General features: G+C 45.3%; 1 protein-coding gene across 1 annotated transcript in view; it reads right to left on the bottom strand.

Moving 5' to 3' along the window:
• Positions 1–20,813, bottom strand: part of DPY19L1 (dpy-19 like C-mannosyltransferase 1) — a 73,495-nt gene that overhangs the window by 29,016 nt on the left and 23,666 nt on the right. Inside the window, exons 7-10 of the mRNA XM_066353767.1 lie at positions 10,657–10,714; positions 4,367–4,458; positions 3,495–3,594; positions 1,448–1,525 (exon numbers count right to left, since the gene is read on the bottom strand). Of these exons, the coding sequence (XP_066209864.1) occupies positions 1,448–1,525; positions 3,495–3,594; positions 4,367–4,458; positions 10,657–10,714 (328 nt within the window). The remainder of the gene's footprint in view (positions 1–1,447; positions 1,526–3,494; positions 3,595–4,366; positions 4,459–10,656; positions 10,715–20,813) is intronic.

Raw genomic sequence — 20,813 nt, 5'->3', positions numbered from 1 at the left:
TCTCTGTCTCTGTAAAAAAAAAAGAAAGAAAATGTATATAATTTTCTACCCAGAAATTCTACAACTGTGTGTAAGCACCCTAGAGAAACTCAACATATACACCCTGGCAAGTATGTGTAAAAATGTACAGCACTGTTCATAAAAGATAGGAAATACCTAAGTGTCTTTCAATAAGAAAATGGATAAATAAATTGTGCTTTATTTATATAACAGAAATTATAAAGCAAAGAAAGTGTTTAAACTCCAGTAACTTATAAATCTCAGAAACCCAAGTAGAAATGTCTCATAAAAGCATACCATTTTTACAAACCTTAAAAACAATACTATTTAGTAATTAAAATAAGGGTGAGGCAAAAGTAGGTTTACAGTTGTAAATGCACAAAACAGTTTATTCTTGTATTATTCTTTATTACTGCATTATCTTCCACACGAACAACTGTAAACCTCTGCCCCACACTGTGGACTATTCAGGAATGCGTACAAAGTCAGGAAGAATTTAACAGGTCAGGACAGTGGTTAGATCTCGGGAACAGAGGAGGATGTGTTCAGGGCACGCAGGGCTTCGAACTAACAATGGCTCTAGTCTTTAATTGGAGGGCAAACTCATGGCTGTTCATTTCATAATTTTGATTATAACTTCCCTCGACATTATACACGTTCTGGTACAAGTATTACTCATTAGAGAATTAAAAATAATAGCATATTATAAAAACATTAGAATTGTAAGGACTAATGACAAAAAAAGGCAAGTGGTTTTAAAGAATAAACGCTCATCAGAACCACCCATCCACGCTAATGACACTTGCTCTAGTGGTTTCGCCAGCGCAGAATATTCCTCTCCATGACGCCTCCTTCACTCACTCCCCGCCCCCTCCTCCCCAGTCTCTGCCGCTCCTGATTCAGTCTCCCGCCCACACCGGCACTGCCGACCCCCTCGGGTACCAAGACTGGTGCTTTCCTTTTCTCCTCAGTCCTATCACCTTCTGACACTCTGTACAATTTACCCTTTTCCTACACCTGTGATCTACCCCGTCTTCTCTCCTGCCTCCACGCTGCCGGACTGAGACCAGCAGGTGTGCTAGGACCCTGTGGCTCTGTTCCCCGTGCGTCCCACGTGCCTGGGCAGTCGGTGCTCAGTACACGAACGTTCCCCGTCATTGCAACATAAGGCCGCTGGGTAACGCATCACCCACGCTTCTCTCTCATGAAGGAACTCTTTCACAGGTAGGTCAGGCACTACCTCAAATCAGATGATATGACCCAAACTAAAACTCCCAGGTAGCCTTTTTAATACAAAGTCTGTTGATTATATCATAGTTTTTGAATGATGCTTGTTTTAGTTATAAAATCATGTTATAACCAGTTCAAACACAAACAAATCAAATACTAATCAGGAGTTTGTTTTATGATAAAACTTAAAGGGAAAAAAAAATTTAAAAATCATTACCATGTGTATATAAATGATCTTCCGTAATTTGCATATATCAATGTATCCCACAACATATACTGTGAATAATGATGCAATCTGAAATTGAAAAAGAAGTTAGAAATAAAAATTATACATAATAGCTATAAGAATGAAAAAAGGTTATTTTTATTGTTGTTTCAAATAGATTTATATTTATTTTGAAAGTGAATTCCTTAGTTTCCCTCTTACCTAATAATTTATTATTGAATATGGTCAATATATTAATATAGCAAACACTGGTTGATTTTTCCTTTCCATATGCAGCTCTCTCAATGAACCATTCAAATTATCTACTTGGTGGATTATCCAAAAAAAATACTCATTTTAATCTCAGGGTGACTCTATGTCAGCATGTATAATTACAAAGTGCCTTGCCTAATCAAAAAGCAATGAAAATTTAATTATGACATACAACAGTTAGTGCACAATCGGAGAGGTACATTAAACTCAAAAATGAGGAGGTATGCCTGTGTGCATAAACACATTAAGCTGTGCTTGTCACTCTTTACAAGAATCTCCGCGTTCTCTTTCATTTATACACACATTCAAGTGTTACCAAGTTGATCAAACTTCAAATTAGCTAGTACCTTCACTACAAAGCTAATTTGAACTTTCTTTATAGTTTTGAAAAAAACTGTATACACATTAACCAAGAATTCAAAGAGTCCCAGGTTATTTCAGTGAACTGATTAAATCGGAAATGTAAAGCGTAGAGGCATCGTGTCAAATGACACCCCCTGCCCTCTCCACGGAGAAGGGCATTCAAAGTGAATTCCGTGCTCCTCCTACTATGCAAACAGGGTAAACACACCTGCAAACAGCTAAATACTCAAACATTCAATCAAATGTTTTATCTCCAAACAATCCGCAGCAAATTTCCCATTAGCTAGAACACCATGCTTCCCTTCACCCTGATGTCTCCCCCAGGACCACTGCAGTACCTGATCACCCACAGGAACAGTGGACAGAGACCCACAGCAGCCCGCTAGCGCCTCCCCAACTCAGGAAGCCCCCTGACCCCCACCCCGAAAAGCAGCCTCTCTCCTAACAGGAAGCAATGGGAACTCGCCCTCCTCCGGGGTCCAAGCAGCACACAGCCACCGGCAGGGCGGAACCTTAAGGAGTGACTCTCAGGGACATTCTGAACCAGGATCATTTAGAAATGTCATCACATGAAAAAAGACAAAGGAGTGTAAGAGATAAGGTAAAAAAAAAAAAAGTACAAATAGAGCCTCTTTTTTAAAAACCACCGGTGAAAGCAGCTCAAAGTGCTGACATCTTGCGGAAGTACCAGGTCCCGCACACAGTACCTCATGATCCCAACCACAGCCCAGCGAGGTCGGCTCTCAATTCCTCCATCTCACAGATGAGGAAACTGAAACCAGAAGCTGAGAAGCCAGTGGACAGTTAGGACTCAAGTCCAGTCTGACTTCTCAGGACTCAAGTCCAGTCTCACTTCTTTTCTCTAGCAACAAATTTCAAAGAACATTAAAAAGCAACTCTTAGACTGCATTATACGGATATAAATATGGCAGCACAATAAGAAAGTGGGGGCCGGAGGGGGGGCAAGGAGAGATAAGCCCTGCGTTTACCCCCCTCTCTACACTGAGCTTCGCCTTGTCTTACAGACCTCCGTGTGAACAGAAAGGGAGACGGGGACGTGGAAAGATGACACAGAAATCACAGGACACACCAGCAGGTGGTCACATAAAGTGTGAGCTGCCCAGCTATTTGTCCTGGGTCACCTGCTGTAAGACCTTACAGCATTATTCATGCAGGAAATACACCTACCTAAGAGAAAACCTGAAGTTACAGCCCTCTCCTCCTTTAAGCACACTAACAAGTACTGAGTAATGAAAAGAAGCATTCTCACAAAGGTGGTTTAATAAATGCGTTCTATTAGTATGCAAATAAAAAGCATGAACTGAAAAGCATTTAGGACTCAGACTCATATAACGGCTCCGTTCTGTCATTCTGTACCAACGAGCTCGCGTGACAGGCAGAGCGGAGCGGGGAACCTGCCCACCTGCGTGAGGAGCACGAACTGGGCGAACTGCCAGGGCAGCACAAAAAGCACGTTGGAGGCGCAGAGCGCGGCCAGGCTGCCCGGGTAGAGTCTGGTGGCCCTGGGGAAGAGACACGCACGTCAGCAAGTCCACCCTCACGTCCCGGCACGGCTCCAAACAGCTGCAAACCCGCATGTCTCACCGCGACCGTCTGTCACACACACGGGGCAGAGTGAACCCCGGGTTAGAAACGACACCTCCGGACACCCCGTCACAGTTTCCATGCGAAGTTAGTGCCCATTAGCACTACAGACACAGACAGAGGGCGGCCGGTCGGCACAGCCACTGAATTCCCACTAACTCTATTTTGGTAAATTCAGGATCAAATACACTCAGCAGTCCGCCCAGCAGATTCTCTGGGAGAGACAGCGGTGTCTCTGACAGACGCAGGATTCTGCAGACACGCCCTGCGGGGACCCAGCCCAGCACCCCAAGGAGCATCGGGGAGGACGAGGGAGACTAGCAGGCCCTGCTCGGGCAGGACACAGAGAAGGGAAGAGTACACAACGGCAGGGGTCACTCTGGAGCCACCAGAGGCCTCACCTTGGTCCTACTTGTGAGTTAGGGGATTTTTAGGAGGGCGAGGTGATTTTTACCTTTCCTGTTAGTTTTAGATTTAGGATTACCTACGACATCAGCGAGCCAATGCAAAGCCTCCAGCACGCCTAACATCTCCACAAGGTGAAGTGCTCACGTAAAATCCTGCGGTTGTAAGGCGTGCCCCGTGGACAGAGTAAGAAACCCTTAGGATAAAGAGATGCACTGGCATCTCCCCTTATTTCCCTAAGGACCCCCCTCCTTCGGAACCACCGCCAGGGGGCGCCGGAGTTACCTGAGAATGTGCGTCACGAGCAGCATCTGCAGCACCAGGAACGGGTAGGAGAAGCTCTCGCGGAGAGGCGGCGTCCACATCACACGGGTACACTGCGAAAAGGCCACGTGGAGGGGGTGTTGGCCAAGGGTGTTAAAGCACGCGCACCACGTGAAAGCTGCTACTCACAGTACAAAGAGAAGCTCTTCTCCCACATAATTCAATGGTGTGTTGTCAAACAAGCTACTGAATTCCCACCCAGAGTAAGGCTGAGAGTGAGCAACATGACGAAGAGGGCGGCACATGCAGCACAGATCGTGTGAAATATTAACATCGTGATATTACAACACTTCCACGGCAGCCTGGAAGGGAAGCGGGGAAGGACCCGCTAGCAGGCGCTCTGCCAAGCCTGAATGATCTCGTCTGAACTAGTTGTGTTCATTAACTACAGTTTGTCTTCTTCCACGTGAGTTTCAGCAGAACAGCCTACAACTGAAATTTCAAAGCTCTCTGTCGTACTCAGTGCTAGCATTTTTATCCACAATGCTCCTAAAAAGGTGTCCTCTATTTTTGTTCTTACTTCTTCTTTGCCCAAGCTTCCCTGGGCTGCAAAATATTTAACAGTGGCAGAATCAGAAAAAATAACAAAAGTTCTAAAGCAGTCAAGTTTCATCCTTTCCGAAGAGCTTACTTTAGACTTAATGACATAACATACTCTGCCAGTTTTCAAACGCAATCATTTTTCTGTGTATATATAAATGTATTAAGAAGTCCATCGTTTAATTTTTTAAGAACTGCATTGGATTAATTACAAACAATCTGGTATTACTGCTACTAAGCTAGTCACACTAGAAGAAATCATTACGTCTTTCGAGTCAAGCGGGGCTCCTTTAAAGACTAGCATCACAATCAAGAGGCAAATTCTAGTCAATAGAATTAAATTCACAGATAATCTGAAAGTAGTTAACAGATAAGGACCTAAAATAACTATATTAATTAAGATTAAAATGTTATAGAAAAAGATGGGTACAATGGATAAACAGATGGGAATTCAAAAAAGAGAAATGGGAGCTCTAAAAAAATAAAATTGTAAAATTGAAATTCATAGCATCTAAAATGAAAACTCACTGGATGGGCTGACTAGCAGACTGAATGTATCAGAACAAATCTGTGAACTCGGGTCGGGGACACAGCAACAGAAAACATCCACATAGAGGCAAAGAAAGAAGAAAAAGAGAAAGTGTAATAAATCTGTGGGACAACATTAAAAGTTAAACATACGTGGAATTGGAATCCTCAAAGATAAGAGAGAGCATAAAAAAAAAAAACCAAAATATTTAAAGAAAAGATATTGCTAAAAAGTTTCCAAAACTGGCCCTGCTGGTTGGCTCAGCGGTAGAGCATCAGCCTGGCGTGTGGAAGTCCTGGGTTCGATTCCCAGCCAGGGCCACAGGAAAAGCACCTGTGTGCTTCTCCACCCTTCCACTTCTCCTTTCTATTTCTCTCTTCCCCTCCTGCAGCCAAGGCTCCACTGGAGCAAAGTTGGCCCAGGTGCTGAGGATGGCTCCATGGCCTCCGCCTCAGGCGCTAGAATGGCTCCGGATGCAACAGAGCAATAGCCCAGAGCATCGCCCCCCTGGTGAGCTTGCTGGGTGGATCCCGGTCGGGCGCATGCAGAGTCTGTCTCTCAGCCTCCCTACTTCTCACTTCAGAAAAATACAAAAAAAAAAAAAAAGTTTCCAAAACTGATTTTAAAAAATAATAGAACACAGACAATATATTCAGAGATCCTTCAGCAGGATATGTACAATGAAAACCACATCTAAGTTCATCACCATCAAAACAATAAAAATCGGTTTCAAGTACCACAGAAGAGACACATTACATTCAGGGTAACACTAAGAATGACAGCAGAGTTTTTATCAAACAATGGAACCAGAAGACAATAGAATGACATACTTAAAGTGCTGAAAGAAAGCTATCAACCTAGAATTCTTATCTGGAAAAAATACACTTCAAAAAAATGAAGGTGAAATAAGGGCATTTTGAGAATTTGTTGGCAGTAGATCTTCATCACAATGCTAAATAAAATTTTTAAGAATTGAGAGAAATTATATCAGCTGTAAACCCAGATCCATGGGAAGAAATAAAGGACACCATTAAAATGCAAACTGAAATGTCCAGCTGTCAAGGATGACAAGGAATTAATTAGACACTGGTTAGAAGACAAAAGGGGAAGGAACTGTGCAGGGCATAGGAAACAGCATGTGCAAAGGTCCTGAGGAAGGAAAAGGAATGGCCCTTCCTGTGAACAAGAAGGAAGGAAGGATGACAGGCCTGAAGCGAAGACGACAGCCTTTAGATTGGTAAGAGCCGCAGTGACCAGGTTAGGAAAGACACTGTAGGCCAGTTTTCTAATCTACATCCACAGATTCATACCCAACAAAGATTAGCACACTCTTTTTATGGGGGGGGGGGGGGGAAGGGGACTTTTTAGAGTGAATTTAAATTTAATGTCAATTTACAAATCCATAGGTACACCACTCAATAGGCTGAATAAATAATACATCTTGCACTTATACTATTTTCAAAATAAATGTTAAAAGTACTTAAATCATGTTACTCTTCTGCATGCAACCTTCCAGTGGCCTTCCATCTGTTCCAAGGGAACCTCACTATCACCACCGACCAGGACAACGGATCAGCTCCCTCCACATCCCAGCTCCAACAGTTAACTGTCCAGCTTATCCCTTCCACACCGGTCCTGTCACAACAGCCCCCTTGCTACAATACTTCCCAATGAGCCGGTCCTCCCCACCTTGAGAAGGTCGTCCCACTTCACTCAACTGTCCACAGGGATGGGATCTTTGTTTCGCCACCTGACACATGCCCAGCATCGACCAGTGTCTGGTGTATGTGCCACAGGCTCTCAGTACCTGTTGTTTTAACTGAGCCGCATAAACACAAGACCCAGAATAAATGTCCTGGCCCAACCCTCACCATCACTAGACATGGAAGGGAGACAGAAGGGAGGGAGGACGAAAGGAAAAGAGAGAGAGAGAGAGAGAGAGAGAGAGAGAGAGAGAGAAAAGGGGGAAAAAAATTCTCACTATTGGCTAGGAAAGATCTCTGGACTTTTCAGCTGGAAAAGACAAACAGTGGTGGTGTCACTGAAACCCTACTCCCTACCGAAGAGTCACATGCATTCAGAGAAGTTTGGAGAGATTGCTGGTTAGTCGGAAATTTTTATATCCTCCCCCTGCTTAGCAACCTTGAGCTAAAAACACTTAATCTCTTTGTGTTTCCATTTTAATGCATATCAGAATATTATTATTTATTACTTATCTACCATACAAGAATATTAGAAGGACTAATGAGACTGTTTTCAAAGTGTTCTGAGAATTTCTTTCCAAATCTTATATATATAACATAACTATGTCCGTAAGTAATTAGAAATAGGTAATTTCTATTTGTATTTTCATCAGTTCACTTTGAAAATATTTAAGAAACTAATATAGGTCAGAAAAATAAGTTATGGGTAATAAAGAGGTAATTAGATCTTCTTCTAAAACAATCCTTTTATATACTTTGAATTACTTTGGTTTAAAAAAAATAGAAAGGGATTGTCCTCTACATTTGTGCATATCTTTGTACCTGTGAACATGGTTTATATACACCACCATCAGTCATGGTAACAGTTTTTAAATCTCATCGAGAAAAAGCAAAACAAACCTATTTCACATATAATAAATTCTGAACAGTCAAAATTGGGAAAATACTTAGGTTTTTATAAACCGACTGGAGTGCTTTGCAGTCGGCTGCAGACTGAGCATGCTCCAGCACCGCACCTCCTAGCAAGGAGGTGTTCCCAGCGCCAGCAGACCGGAGCGCTCAGCTTAGCAACAGTTCTCAACAGGGGCAGAGCCGACATCGAACAAACCCTAGGTAAGGGAAACATCTGCATGATCTTATTATAAAATGTATCACCTCAATGTCATCAGTCATCGCTCTGAGCACTCCTTCATTGCATTTTCATGTTTCATATTTAAATTTGTTTTAAATAAGTGGGTTAATCCTTTAATATTATACACATTGTGTAGTTCTTTTGTTCAGACAAAAATCTCCCTTGTGAAGCCATGTGAGAGATCCTTATTTTTAAAAGCATGTCCTCTGCTATCTTAGACTTAAGTACGCAGCAAACTAAATAATGGAAATGGAATTTAAAAGCAAGTAAGAATTCACAACTCTGTTCTGGTGCCTAAACCACTCACACACGATTAAAATAGTTCTTCTAAAAACAAGGGTACAGTGAGCAAGCCACCAGCAAGCCCAGCGAGCAAAACACTGGGATACTGTAGAGAAGCTATTCACGCCTGCGTGAAGAGCTACCACAAGAGCACCTGCTTCTCTCCCCATATAAAAATTATATACTTAGGGCAACATTCTTACAAGTCAGAAAAAAATCTCACAACCTGAAAAACAAAATGAATACAAAATTGTAACAAAATAGTTTTCAGTTACTTAAGTTCTCATTATTATTTTACCCAAAACTTCAGCTTATGCTCTCAATTTTAATATACGCCATTATGCAAAATGGCCATTGTTCTACTCTAAGCAGTTAATGATATGAGTACAACTATCTACTTGACTATTTCAGTAAAACTACAATTCTAATCACATTGAGTTTACCTCTTTCTAAGTAGAAAGTGGTAACTAAGCATGTTTAAATAAACATTTAAACTGAAGTAGCTGAAAAATATTTTAAGAATCAACCTGAAAAATGAACTGAATGGTTTCATTGTTAAAAACTAAAAAGTCTTTGTAAGGAATGAGGTCATGCTCCATGAGTATCAAAATTATAGGAAAAACGTAAGATCAGGAATTAATAACTTCTAACACTAAGGATAGCACATTATACCTTTCTGCTTAACAGAGAGCAGTCTTTAAAACTGCATACCTTGGCTTCAAATCTTTAAATTTCTACTAAATTTACTGGGTGACACCACTTAATAAAATTATGTAGGTTTTCAATAACCCCTTCCCTCCAACATCTTACATGAACGCTCAACGCGCCTTTCTTCCATTGCTGAGTGGTTATTCCGTTTCTCAGGTCATTCTTACGGAATTTGTGCTTCATGTTTTATGCTCTGCACTATGACACCAAGCAGTATCCACTGTCAAACTGAGCCAAATAATTTTTTTTTTTTTTGCTTAAAACTCAGACCAAACCAATTGATGTTATATTGCAATCATTTGCGAAATGCTCTAATATGAGGTCACTCTAGCTTTAAATTTCTGGGATTCTAAATACTAAGCATGTGTTAGTTCAATACTTATTAGTAACTCACTGAATATTTTAAAAGTTCAGCCTTGATTCCACTGTTAAATTTTAGTATGACTACTCTTAGGGCTTTGGAACATGTCATGTTCAAAGACTGTCGGCGTTTAGAGTATAAACACACAAAGCCTTTTTTTCCTCTCCACAAAACTTATTTAACATGAAAGAAGCCAGACAAAGATCTATTACTAGAAATTCAATTACAACTCTGATTTAGTAAAAGGATTTCACTGGCACTTTGAACTTATACTCGGCTTTAAGTTATTAGTAATAATATAGACTAACAATTAAATAGAATTTACTATGTGTCACACATGGTTCTAGGCACTTTGCACATATGAATTCATCTAATGTCCCCAATAACCCCATGAGATGGGTAACAGGATTATGCCCATTGACAAAGAGGAGACTAAGGTGAGTAAGATGAAACGGTCTGTCCAGCTCACACAGCGCCTAAACGGCAGAGCCAGGATTTGAACTCGGAGACTGGATCCAGGCCTATGCTTTTTACAAGGCAATCTCCTCAGAAAGCCCTTTGGTATGTGCAAATCTATAACTATAATAAAATATTCTACAAAAGACACTGAAAAGCATATCAGAGTTTAATATAAATACATGAAAACAAATGTACAACATAACCCCTACAACAAAGAGCTACCCCACGATAACTATGTCTATGGCTGGCTTATGTCTATTACCACTGAAATGTGACGTGAGCCTTCAGTTCTAAATTATTTTACAAAGCCCTGATATAGCTCCACTATTTCAGGTCACTAATAGATACATCACATAAAAGATACATTATCATGAAAAATTAAGATAAGTGCTAGTGTTTAAAACTCCAGTCAAAGTAAGATCAAACATTTAAAGAATGTGAGTGCAGATTTTAAAGAAATTAAATTTAGACTAAACGTGTATTTCTGGAAGTAAAGGCCCCTGGGGTTTCAAGAGCAGGAAACTGGTGGCCACCTACCTCTCCGTGGTTGAAGAAGAAGCAGAGCACAGTGACCAGGCCCCCGAGCCGGCTGCCGCTGGAAGAGAGGAGAGGAGAGGAGACGGACAGAGGTCCCGGTCAGTCCCAGCAAACCGGAAACAACACAACCACCTCCCAACACTAGAGACCACAGCCATCCTAGCACGCCACTACGCCTACCGACAAAATAACATTTCTTCTGGGGCCTTGTTCGTCAAAACAAGTTTCATTTTTGGCCCTGGCCGGTTGGCTCAGGGGTAGAGCGTCGGCCTGGTGTGCGGGGGACCCGGGTTCGATTCCCAGCCAGGGCACATAGGAGAAGCGCCCATCTGCTTCTCCACACCCCCCCCCCCTGTCTCTCTCTTCCCCTCCCGCAGCCAAGGCTCCATTGGAGCAAAGATGGCCTGGCGCTGAGGATGGCTCCTTGGCCTCTGCCCCAGGCACTAGAGTGGCTCTGGTGGTGGCAGAGCGACGCCCCCGGAGGGACAGAGCATCGCCCCCTGGTGGGCAGAGCGTTGCCCCTGGTGGGCGTGCCGGGTGGATCCCGGTCGGGCACATGCAGGAGTCTGTCTGACTGTCTCTCCCCATTTCCAGCTTCAGAAAAAAAAACAAAAAAAAAAATCCTTAAAAAAACAAGTTTCATTTTTTACAAGTCATTTCCATCTTCCAACAGTACAGAGAAACACACAAACTGCCTAAGAAATTCTCACTCGTCACGTCACCGTGCACCATGCAACCTGACCCTTCTTTTTCGTTTTGCTGCTTCTTTGGCAGCACATGCATTTATTTGTGTCCTTTAGCATTTCTGACACTTTGTTTCTTGGGACATTGATAACATTTAGGAAGGGGCAGGGGGTACAGAGAAGGGCTTTATTCTCATAAAGTGGAAAGCCCCACACCCCTCACCCCAGCTTCTTTTCTACAGAACTTGCTTGGGAAACATTAGTTTACAGAGAAAGTTTTATCTTTCATTTGTTTTCAGGAAACTGTAAACTACAACACAAATGTCAGCACAGGGGGCAGGTTGGCCAGGAACAAGAGCAGGGTGAAGTTTGCAGGGTGAAGTTTGCAGGGTCAGTGGCAAGTGGACCAGGGACGTGGCGTTCTCCCCCCAGTCAGGGCACAGCCGTGTGCTGCCCAGGAGAGCAGGAGGCATGCGATGGTCTGGGGACAGGGCGTGCTTGCAACACCACCTGCGTGTAAAAAGGGAGGTAAGGAGGGAAAACAGAAGGGTCGCAGAGCCATCTTTATAGGAGCGACCGAAGTTCAAGGCCACAAACTCACAGGGACGCAGATGGTAGGACAGGGTGAATTTCCCCATGGTTATCAACCGGGACTGGCACGAGGGAAGCGCAGAGGGTAAGAAAACAGCACGTTGGCCAGAAACTAGCTGCAGAGAGGACCACAGGGTGAGGGGCAGAGCGCACTGCCAGGAGGAGCGGGAGCAGGTCCCGGGAGCAGGGGCCCCTCCTCGGGGCACAGACGTCCTTTGGACCACAGGGTGGGGGCAGAGCGTGCTGCCAGGAGGAGCGGGAGCAGGTCCCGGGACCAGGGGCCCCTCCTCGGGGCACAGACGTCCTTTGGACCACAGGGTGGGGGCAGAGCGTGCTGCCAGGAGGAGCGGGAGCAGGTCCCGGGACCAGGGGCCCCTCCTCGGGCACAGACGTCCTTTGGACCACAGGGTGGGGGCAGAGCGCGCTGCCAGGAGGAGTGGGAGCAGGTCCCGGGAGCAGGGGCCCCTCCTCGGGGCACAGACGTCCTTTGGACCACAGGGTGGGGGCAGAGCGCGCTGCCAGGAGGAGCGGGAGCAGGTCCCGGGAGCTGGGGCCCCTCCTCGGGCACAGACGTCTGTCTCCTCCAAAGGACCCGCACGCAGGCCGACCCTGGGCTTCACTGCGCGGGTGACACGTCAGAAAGGTAAGGCCTTTCTAATCTTTTTCATCATTATGGCTTTAAATAATTAGGTAGATATATTTAATATTTTGAACTTACTAGAAACAAGAGAAAAAGTACAGAGGTCTGTATATTTTTTAAAACGGTTTCCTCCCTGCCACTCTCCCCCAATCCTATATACCTGAAATTGTCAATGACATTCGTGTTGTCCACTGCTCCATGTCTTTCTCGAACTCACACAAACATACATCTTACAATGATGTACTATTCACATCCTTGAAATGCGCTCCCTTTCTAATCGATCTCCTGCAATTTTTTTTGTTTAGCCCTTTCCCTGTTATTGGACAGATGGGTAATTTTTCAATCCTTTGCTATTATAATAAAAAAATTAAAATAGAATCCCTGTACATGTAAATACTGGTGGCTTTTGTTTCTATGGACTAGCCCTAACTATGAGACGGCCACCCCTAACTATGAGACAGTCACGTCAAGGAACTGAACTTCCCAGAAAACGTCGCGCTCGTCCACACCCGCTCCACGACTGAGGGCCACTCCTCCCCAGCACAGCCCCTGCTGGGCCAGGCCCTTCCATTCTGCCCACCAGGGAGGCAGGTGGAAACCTGAACACTGTTATTTGAATAGTGCTTCCTGCCTACTTGTACGTACAGAGCATGATTTTAGTGGGGTCTTTTTGCTGTTGTTTTTTTGACAAGGTGCATTTTCTCTTTTGTGTTGCCTGTTCACATTCTTGTCTAATTTCCTCTTGGACTGTCCGTTTCCCAATTTAAAGATTAGAAAAATCAATTTATTTATTATCCTATGTGGGATAAAGTCTTTTGATACAATTAATTTATAATGTATTGTGCCCAAAATTTTAAATTTTATGTAGTTCATTTTGTGTAGTGACATGTCAGTATTTTCCTTTAACTCCTCTTGGCTTCCTGTCTTGTCTGTGAAGGTCTTCCCACCTGGTATTATTCTGTATGACGTTCTTCCCTAATGCAGGTGCCTATGCAGCATCTCCCATGAACACAGACGGCCCTGCTGACCTAAGCAGGGAGGCAGCTTTCCCGGTGCACTGCAATGCTTTACTTCTCCACGAGAAACGCTCTGAGTTACAACCACTGTGACATGATGTGACTTCCAATGATTCTACGGCACGGTCCCAGCATTTTTCTCCCTCCTCTCCCTCTGATCATTAAAAGGAGGTCGTATCATTTTGTTAAATAGAGAAGATATACTAACCAGAACAGTTAAAATTTTTTTTTTCCCCATTACAGTGGATCGGTTGATGTTTCAGCATTCCTTAGTGGTTAAAAAAAAAAAAAAGTTTCTTCTGCAATATTACCACTAACTGTCAAAAAATATGAAAGCTGCTACTGTACAAATTTTAAATACTCTAAGCTTGCTAAACATCGACCACATTTGCTCATACATCTCATTCATCTTTTGAGCCTTGACTTTGTTAGATATACAATGAGGGGTAAGAACGTAAATGATCTTCAAAATACTTTTCAGTTCTGACACTTAATCATTTTATAATTTCCTTGTTTCCAACATGCATCAGCGACGTGGACTCAAAGCAACCATCACGTTTCAGTAGGCGTGTGGATCACTGAGGGCTTTCCCTCTATTTACCAAAGAACAATGAGCCGTGCAAAGTCCAACATTCAAAGAGGGGAAAAGGTAATCATAGTTAATTTAAAATAATTCTTTAAAGAACTCTTGGAGTTACTGTCCTCGTTGTGCAAATGCTGAAGAGAGAGAACGAGATAACAACTTGGAAAGCACTGAATGAAGACGAGTCCAGGCCCTGGCCGGTTGGCTCAGTGGTAGAGCATCGGCCTGGCGTGCGGGGGACCCGGGTTTGATTCCTGGCCAGGGCACACAGGAGAAGCGCCCATTTGCTTCTCCACCCCCACCCCCTCCTTCCTCTCTGTCTCTCTCTTCCCCTCCCGCAGCCGAGGCTCCATTGGAGCAAAGATGGCCCGGGCGCTGGGGATGGCTCTGTGGCCTCTGCCCCAGGCGCTAGAGTGGCTCTGGTCGCAGCAGAGCGACGCCCCGGAGGGGCAGAGCATCGCCCCCTGGTGGGCAGAGCGTCGCCCCTGGTGGGCGTGCCGGGTGGATCCCGGTTGGGCGCATGCGGGAGTCTGTCTGACTGTCTCTCCCCGTTTCCAGCTTCAGAAAAAAAAAAAAAGACGAGTCCAGTCTGGGTCTGAGCCACGAGGAGCAGCACCTGCTGCCGCCTGTGGGAGTGCCCGCAGCCCGGGGGACAGCTGAGCACCTGCCCCGACTGAACTTCTAGCAGGGGCACTCGGGAGCAGGGACACTCGGGAGCAGGGGCACTCCGGAGCAGGGACACTCCGGAGCAGGGACACTCCGGAGCAGGGGCACTCCGGACAGAACAGGGACACAGGCAGAGCACCAGCGAGGACAGGGACAGGGAGGTGGGAGGGGATCGGAATAAGGGGGAACGGTGAGAAGAGCTCTCAGCTCAGTCCTCCCAGTCTGTTACAAGCAACTAATGCATGCCTTTAGTTTAATCTTTGTCTGCCAGAGGTCCCGAAACAGCATTTATTTACTAGACTGCAGTGGCCAGCGTCTAGTCCTGAGCTGAGCCCAAGGTGGAGTCAGCAGTGTGTGAGGAGTAAAGGAACACAGGAAAGGACACAAACACTCAAGTCAGAAGACTGCTGGCATCCCTTTCCTGACACGTGCAGTCAAACACACCTCCCTTCATGTCACTGCGACCTGGACCCTCGGCCACCGGCCCGGACGCAGGCTCCTGCTCGTCATCAGCGCCATGCGCTCAGTGGAGCTCTGCTGTGACCCGGCCACCACAGCCCTGACCCCATTCCAGACCTCGCCTGTGCCCTCCAGAACCTCATTCCATGGGGACGGTCTCTCCCTCAGTCTCCACCCAGATGCTTCTCTGTCCTCCTGCCCTGGAGGCCCCTCCCCAGAGAATGCGCCCCAACACCCAGCTGCTCCCAGAGGCACAGGCCCGGGGGTGTGCCACCGTCCTGGGGCCACTTCCCGACACCTACACCTCGGGGACCCTCAGTGAAACCCTGCTGTCTTTGCAGAAGTGCAAGAGGCCAGAGCTATTCTGAGGGGAGAAACCCATAGGGTCCTGTCACTGGTTAGATTTAGGAAGTAATTCGAGAGGAAAGTCACGGTATCTCGCACGGGACTGACCTGGGAACACACACTCCAGTTCAGTGTCATTTGCTGATACAGGGACAGAAAAGGGGACAGGTTCTGGAGAAGAGATGCCAATATTTTCAACCATTAACTTTCATCAATTTATGGGTACTAAAGAGAAATACTTATCTTTTAAATATTCACATACAACTGTTAGAACAAATGATTAAATGTGCTAGCAGGCCAAATTAGCAGAACATTCCAGAAACACCACAGAGATGGAAAGTTTTGAACTGGCGCAAGCCACAGTCTACTTAAGACATGTTTGTAGCCAAAAATCCAGCCTGCACATACAGTAAAGGCTTAATTTTTTTTAAACAAAGAACAGCAAAAAAAAAAAAAAAAAAAAGTCAAATAGAACAATGGAAGCAAACCGGCATAAAGAATATAGAATTCCACTTTCCTGAGCACACGTGGGGTCTAGGAGAGGAATACACACAATGGTATAAAGAGCTGGTCTGTTCCGCCCACAGGCCTGAAAAGTAGACTGAGTCACTTCACAGGTCACTCGGGCTGGGCTGGGCAACCTGTTATCCTCACTTCAGGGCAGAAAGGGGGACCGTTAGCAAGATCAGAAGGGAGGCTTCAGACACTGTCTAGTATTCCAGGCCCTCAGGGCTTCCAGAGCATATCTAGAAATAAAGTAGTTTTTAGGAAGTCTTTCTGGAATCAGAGACGCGCCTGTGAACCCCCACTGCCCGCAGAAGACGGCAGAGAAAACAGGACCAGGCGACGAACGCACTGAACTCCCGGCCAGCTGGCTCCTCGCGAGAAGAAAAGGCACTTTCTGGGGACTTGCTAGGTCTCCGAAAGGATGACCCTGCTTTTATCACCAGGGCTGGGAAGCAATGGAGAGCTGGGTGCAGACAGACAGACAGACAGACAGACAGAGGGAAATAGTCAAAAGGGGAGGAAAAGGTCCGAGTGGCCACAGCGATCTGAGCAGCAGGCGTTACATGAGGAGGGTTCGTAGAAAAGACCACTAAGAAGTTCTCTCAGCCATCAGTCTCAGCACCACAGGGGGTGGGGGGAGAAGAGGGACAGGGACACAGGACCCTGCCTCGGGGAGCGCACTCGGGCCGCTCATGCGTGAGCGTCGGGGACGGGGTGGTCACTGGCACCCAGTGTCCCCTCGGCACAGAGGAGGTTAGGGAGCCACAAGCCTGACTCTCTGTCTGCTGCCGCTGGCAGAGCTGGCTGGGCCTGGCAAATGGAGGGGCTCTAAGTGAAGGGAGCCCGGAGCCCCCCCAGATGTACCAGCAATCTGATCGTTCTCTAAGAAAACTCACTGGGCGGTAAGTCCGTCCACCTGAAACCTCAAACCAGCCCTGACAAGCCACCGTGACCTCATATACAAATCCAGGCTGAGGACTACCAGGCCAAGAGGAAGCTCTCAATGTGGAAAAACAGACCCACAAGTTCAAGGACAGTTTGGAGGTAACAGGGACAATGCAAGAGGTTAAAAAACTTTCAAGCTCAAAATTCATTAGGAGGGCCCCGGCTAGATTGCTGGGTTGGTTAGAGCATCGTCCTGAAGTGCAGAGGCTGCCGGTTCGATCCCCAGTCAGGGTACATACAGGAGCAGTTCAGTTAAATGTTCCTGTTTTTTTTTTTTCTCTCTCCCCCCTCCTCCCTCTCTCGCTAAAATCAATAAATAAAAATTAAAAAAAAATTCATTAGGAGGGTGGGACTCTCACAAAAAGTATAATAAAACATAACAGATAAAATATGGGAGGGAAAAAGAAAATTAGATTTCAACCCAAGAGTTCCAGTATTCAGACAATAGGATTTCGAAAAAAAACAGAGACAACGAGAAGAAAAGGTGACAGAAGGACAGAGGAAGAGTTTCCCCACAACGGAGCACGCGGCATCCAGACGGGCGGAGCCACAGCCAGATAAGAAGACTGAACTGGACTTACCCCGTCACGACCGCTGGGCTACAAGGAAGAAGAACCCGAAAGTGGGCCCTGGCCGGTTGGCTCAGTGGTAGAGCGTCGACCTGGCGTGCAGGAGTCCCGGGTTCGATTCCCGGCCAGGGCACACAGGAGAAGCGCCCATCTGCTTCTCCACCCCTCCCCCTCTCCTTCCTCTCTGTCTCTCTCTCTTCCCCTCCCGCAGCCGAGGCTCCACTGGAGCAGAGTTGGCCTGGGTGCTGGGGATGGCTCCGTGGTCTCTGCCTCAGGTGCTGGAATGGCTCTGGTTACAGCAGAGCGACGCCCCAGATGGGCAGAGCATCATCCCCTGGTGGGCATGCCGGGTGGATCCCGGTCAGGCGCATGCGGGAGTCTGTCTGACTGCCTCCCCGTTTCCAACTTCAGAAACATAGAAAAATAAATAAATAAATAATAAAATAAAATAAAAAGAACCCGAAAGTGGCCAGGGGAATCCAGCCCTCACGGAAGAGGGACCCTCACAGGTCGAGGCCTGACCGGAACAAGCTAGACTCAATCTCGGAAGACACAGCCTCGGTGGAACTATGGCTAAGTGAATATGCGAGTCTAAAACCAGTAAAACCCGCAATCAAGGATAAAAGTAATATACATTTCTAACAGACAAGATACATATTTTTTAAATTACCTCCTTGTACTCCTTCTTGGAAACTACCTGAGGATAAGATCCTTCAAAATGAAGAAATAAACAGGAAAGAAGCCAACACAGGACTCAAGCAACAAGGAATCAGACCCAGGAAAAAAGGGGGATCCTCAGGGCGGCGGGACCACACGTCCCAGGACAGAGCTGGGCGGCTCACCTAGAAAACGACCAGCCGGGGGTGGGACCAGGGGACACAGGGCTCCAGGGGGGCGGCCCCAGGGCTGGGGAGGAAGAAGTGAAATGATGAATTTCATACGTTTGTCAAGTATAAAGTGCTTTACAGTTCAGTTGTATATTTGGAACTAACCGATACACAGAAAATTAAGAATAACAGAACATTAGGCAATTATTAACTAAGGAAGAAATCTGTTACCAGGTAAACAATTATTTACACGCTCAGCAGTGAGCAGTCTGTACGTTGTCATAATAACGTAGATGTCATGATAACATAAATCTGGACTACTGGTTCACACATTAGAATCTCTGAGGTTCCAAAGATCAGCAAGTGACTCAGGACAAAGGGACGGGTGGGAGGCAGGGCGGATGAACCAAGGGTCTGCTGCTCTGTTCCGTCACAAAATGTCAAGTAATTCCGAAGCCACATCTGTGCGCACAAAATAATGACCGTCAATTTTTTTAAATTCCTAATGAATATCACACCTAGGTATAGAGCACAGTAATAGTTGCTAAATAAACGTATTTGGGGACCTATTGATACTTGTCAGAGCTATGAGGGGGAAAAAATCATAAGAAATTCTCCAGGTCACATTAAAAACAGATGTTCATGCCTGACCAGGCAGTGGCGCAGTGGATGGAGCGTCAGACTGGGATGCAGAGGACCCAGGTTCGAGACCCCGAGGTCGCCAGCTTGAGCGCGGGCTCATCTGGTTTGAGCAAAAGCCCACCAGCTTGAACCCAAGGTCACTGGCTTGAGCAAGGGGTTACTCAGTCTGCTGAAGGCCCGCGGTCAAGGCACATATGAGAAAGCAATCAATGAACAACTAAGGTATTGCAACGCGCAATGAAAAACTAATAATTGATGCTTCTCATCTCTCTCCATTCCTGTCTGTCTGTCCCTGTCTATCCCACACTCTGACTCACTCTCTGTCTCTGTAAAAAATACAAAAATAAATAAATAAATAAAATAAAATAAAAAAAAACAAAAACAAAACAAAACAGATGTTCATATTCACCATCAAAGGAGATCAACTACTGTGTTTTATCAAATTGGGGTTGAAAACTATTAGATGAGAGACTTTTTTCAAAACAGGCTAAAAGCGCACAAAACGTCGGACCATCAGAACTTCCAAGGTCGGGGCCCAGCTCCAAGTGGAGGACGACGAGGGGAACATGTGATCACAAACGCAGACAAGGAACAGAAACGCCACACAAACGGTCACCTTTCATTGCACCTTATAGAGCAGGAACGAAAGGATTGTAAGGAAAGTTAACTGACAAAGAAACCATTAGAATGATAACATCACGTGCACGTATGAGAACCAAGCATGGAGACAGACGGGACCCTGAGAACCGGCAGCGTTAGAGAATTCACGTGTGCGCAGCAAACCGAAATAAGCGATGCCTATAGGGCTACTGGCATGAGAACAGCACATCCTGCAGCCTCAGAACCTTCCGGAAACAAACTAGTGCAGGAAAGAGAGTGTAACGTCTAGATCCTTCTGAAGGCCATGGCTTTGAAATATTTTTATAAAACTTTTTAATGAAATACAAGTATCACACTTTTTGGAAATGGAATCAACAGCTTTTTCTTCATTACATAGTGTCTCTAAATATGTATTACTCAAGCTGCAAATAACTGAATTGTTACTGGAAAGAATACTTAAACGTATTCATAAAAGTAACAATGCAGTAGTTGTAAGCACACACAATGCAGCCAGGGTTCAAATCCCAACTCTGCACCTGACTATCCACATGACCTTGGGTTATTTAATGTCCTTGTGACTCAGTTTCCTCATCTATAAAATAGTTAACCTACCTCACAGGGCTAATCCTAAGGGTTAAATGGGTTTATGACAGTGAAGAGCTTAGACTAGAGCAAGGTAAGTAATAGCTCCTATCTATGGACTTCGTCAGGAAACACACAGCTCTCAGTGAAGAGAAGATCTGCACAGGGGAAGCTTCAGACGAGTTCACTGGAAAATATTTCCTAAAACCACAAAGGCCAATAAGTTTATGTGGTACATAATATGTTATTACTGTGCCTTTCATATATGATGACCAAGAGCTAACTTTTCCTTGCAATATATATTTATTTACTTCATTCAATTAAAAAATGTTTTCTGAGGGCAGGCATTCTTCCGGTGCCTCGCAAATGCTACCTTACCGATTCTCACATAGAAGACAGTGCCTCCTAACCCACTGAGGTCTGGTCCTTCCTAGCCAATCACTTCTTAAAAATTCTTCTATATAACTTGCACTTCAGTTAACCTGGCAAAACACTTTGCCTC

The sequence above is a fragment of the Saccopteryx leptura genome, chromosome 12 (assembly GCF_036850995.1).
Source record: "Saccopteryx leptura isolate mSacLep1 chromosome 12, mSacLep1_pri_phased_curated, whole genome shotgun sequence".
Classification (NCBI taxonomy): Eukaryota; Metazoa; Chordata; class Mammalia; order Chiroptera; family Emballonuridae; genus Saccopteryx; species Saccopteryx leptura.
The sequence above is the reverse complement of the archived record's forward strand: the minus strand, read 5'-3'. Positions and strand labels throughout refer to the sequence as shown.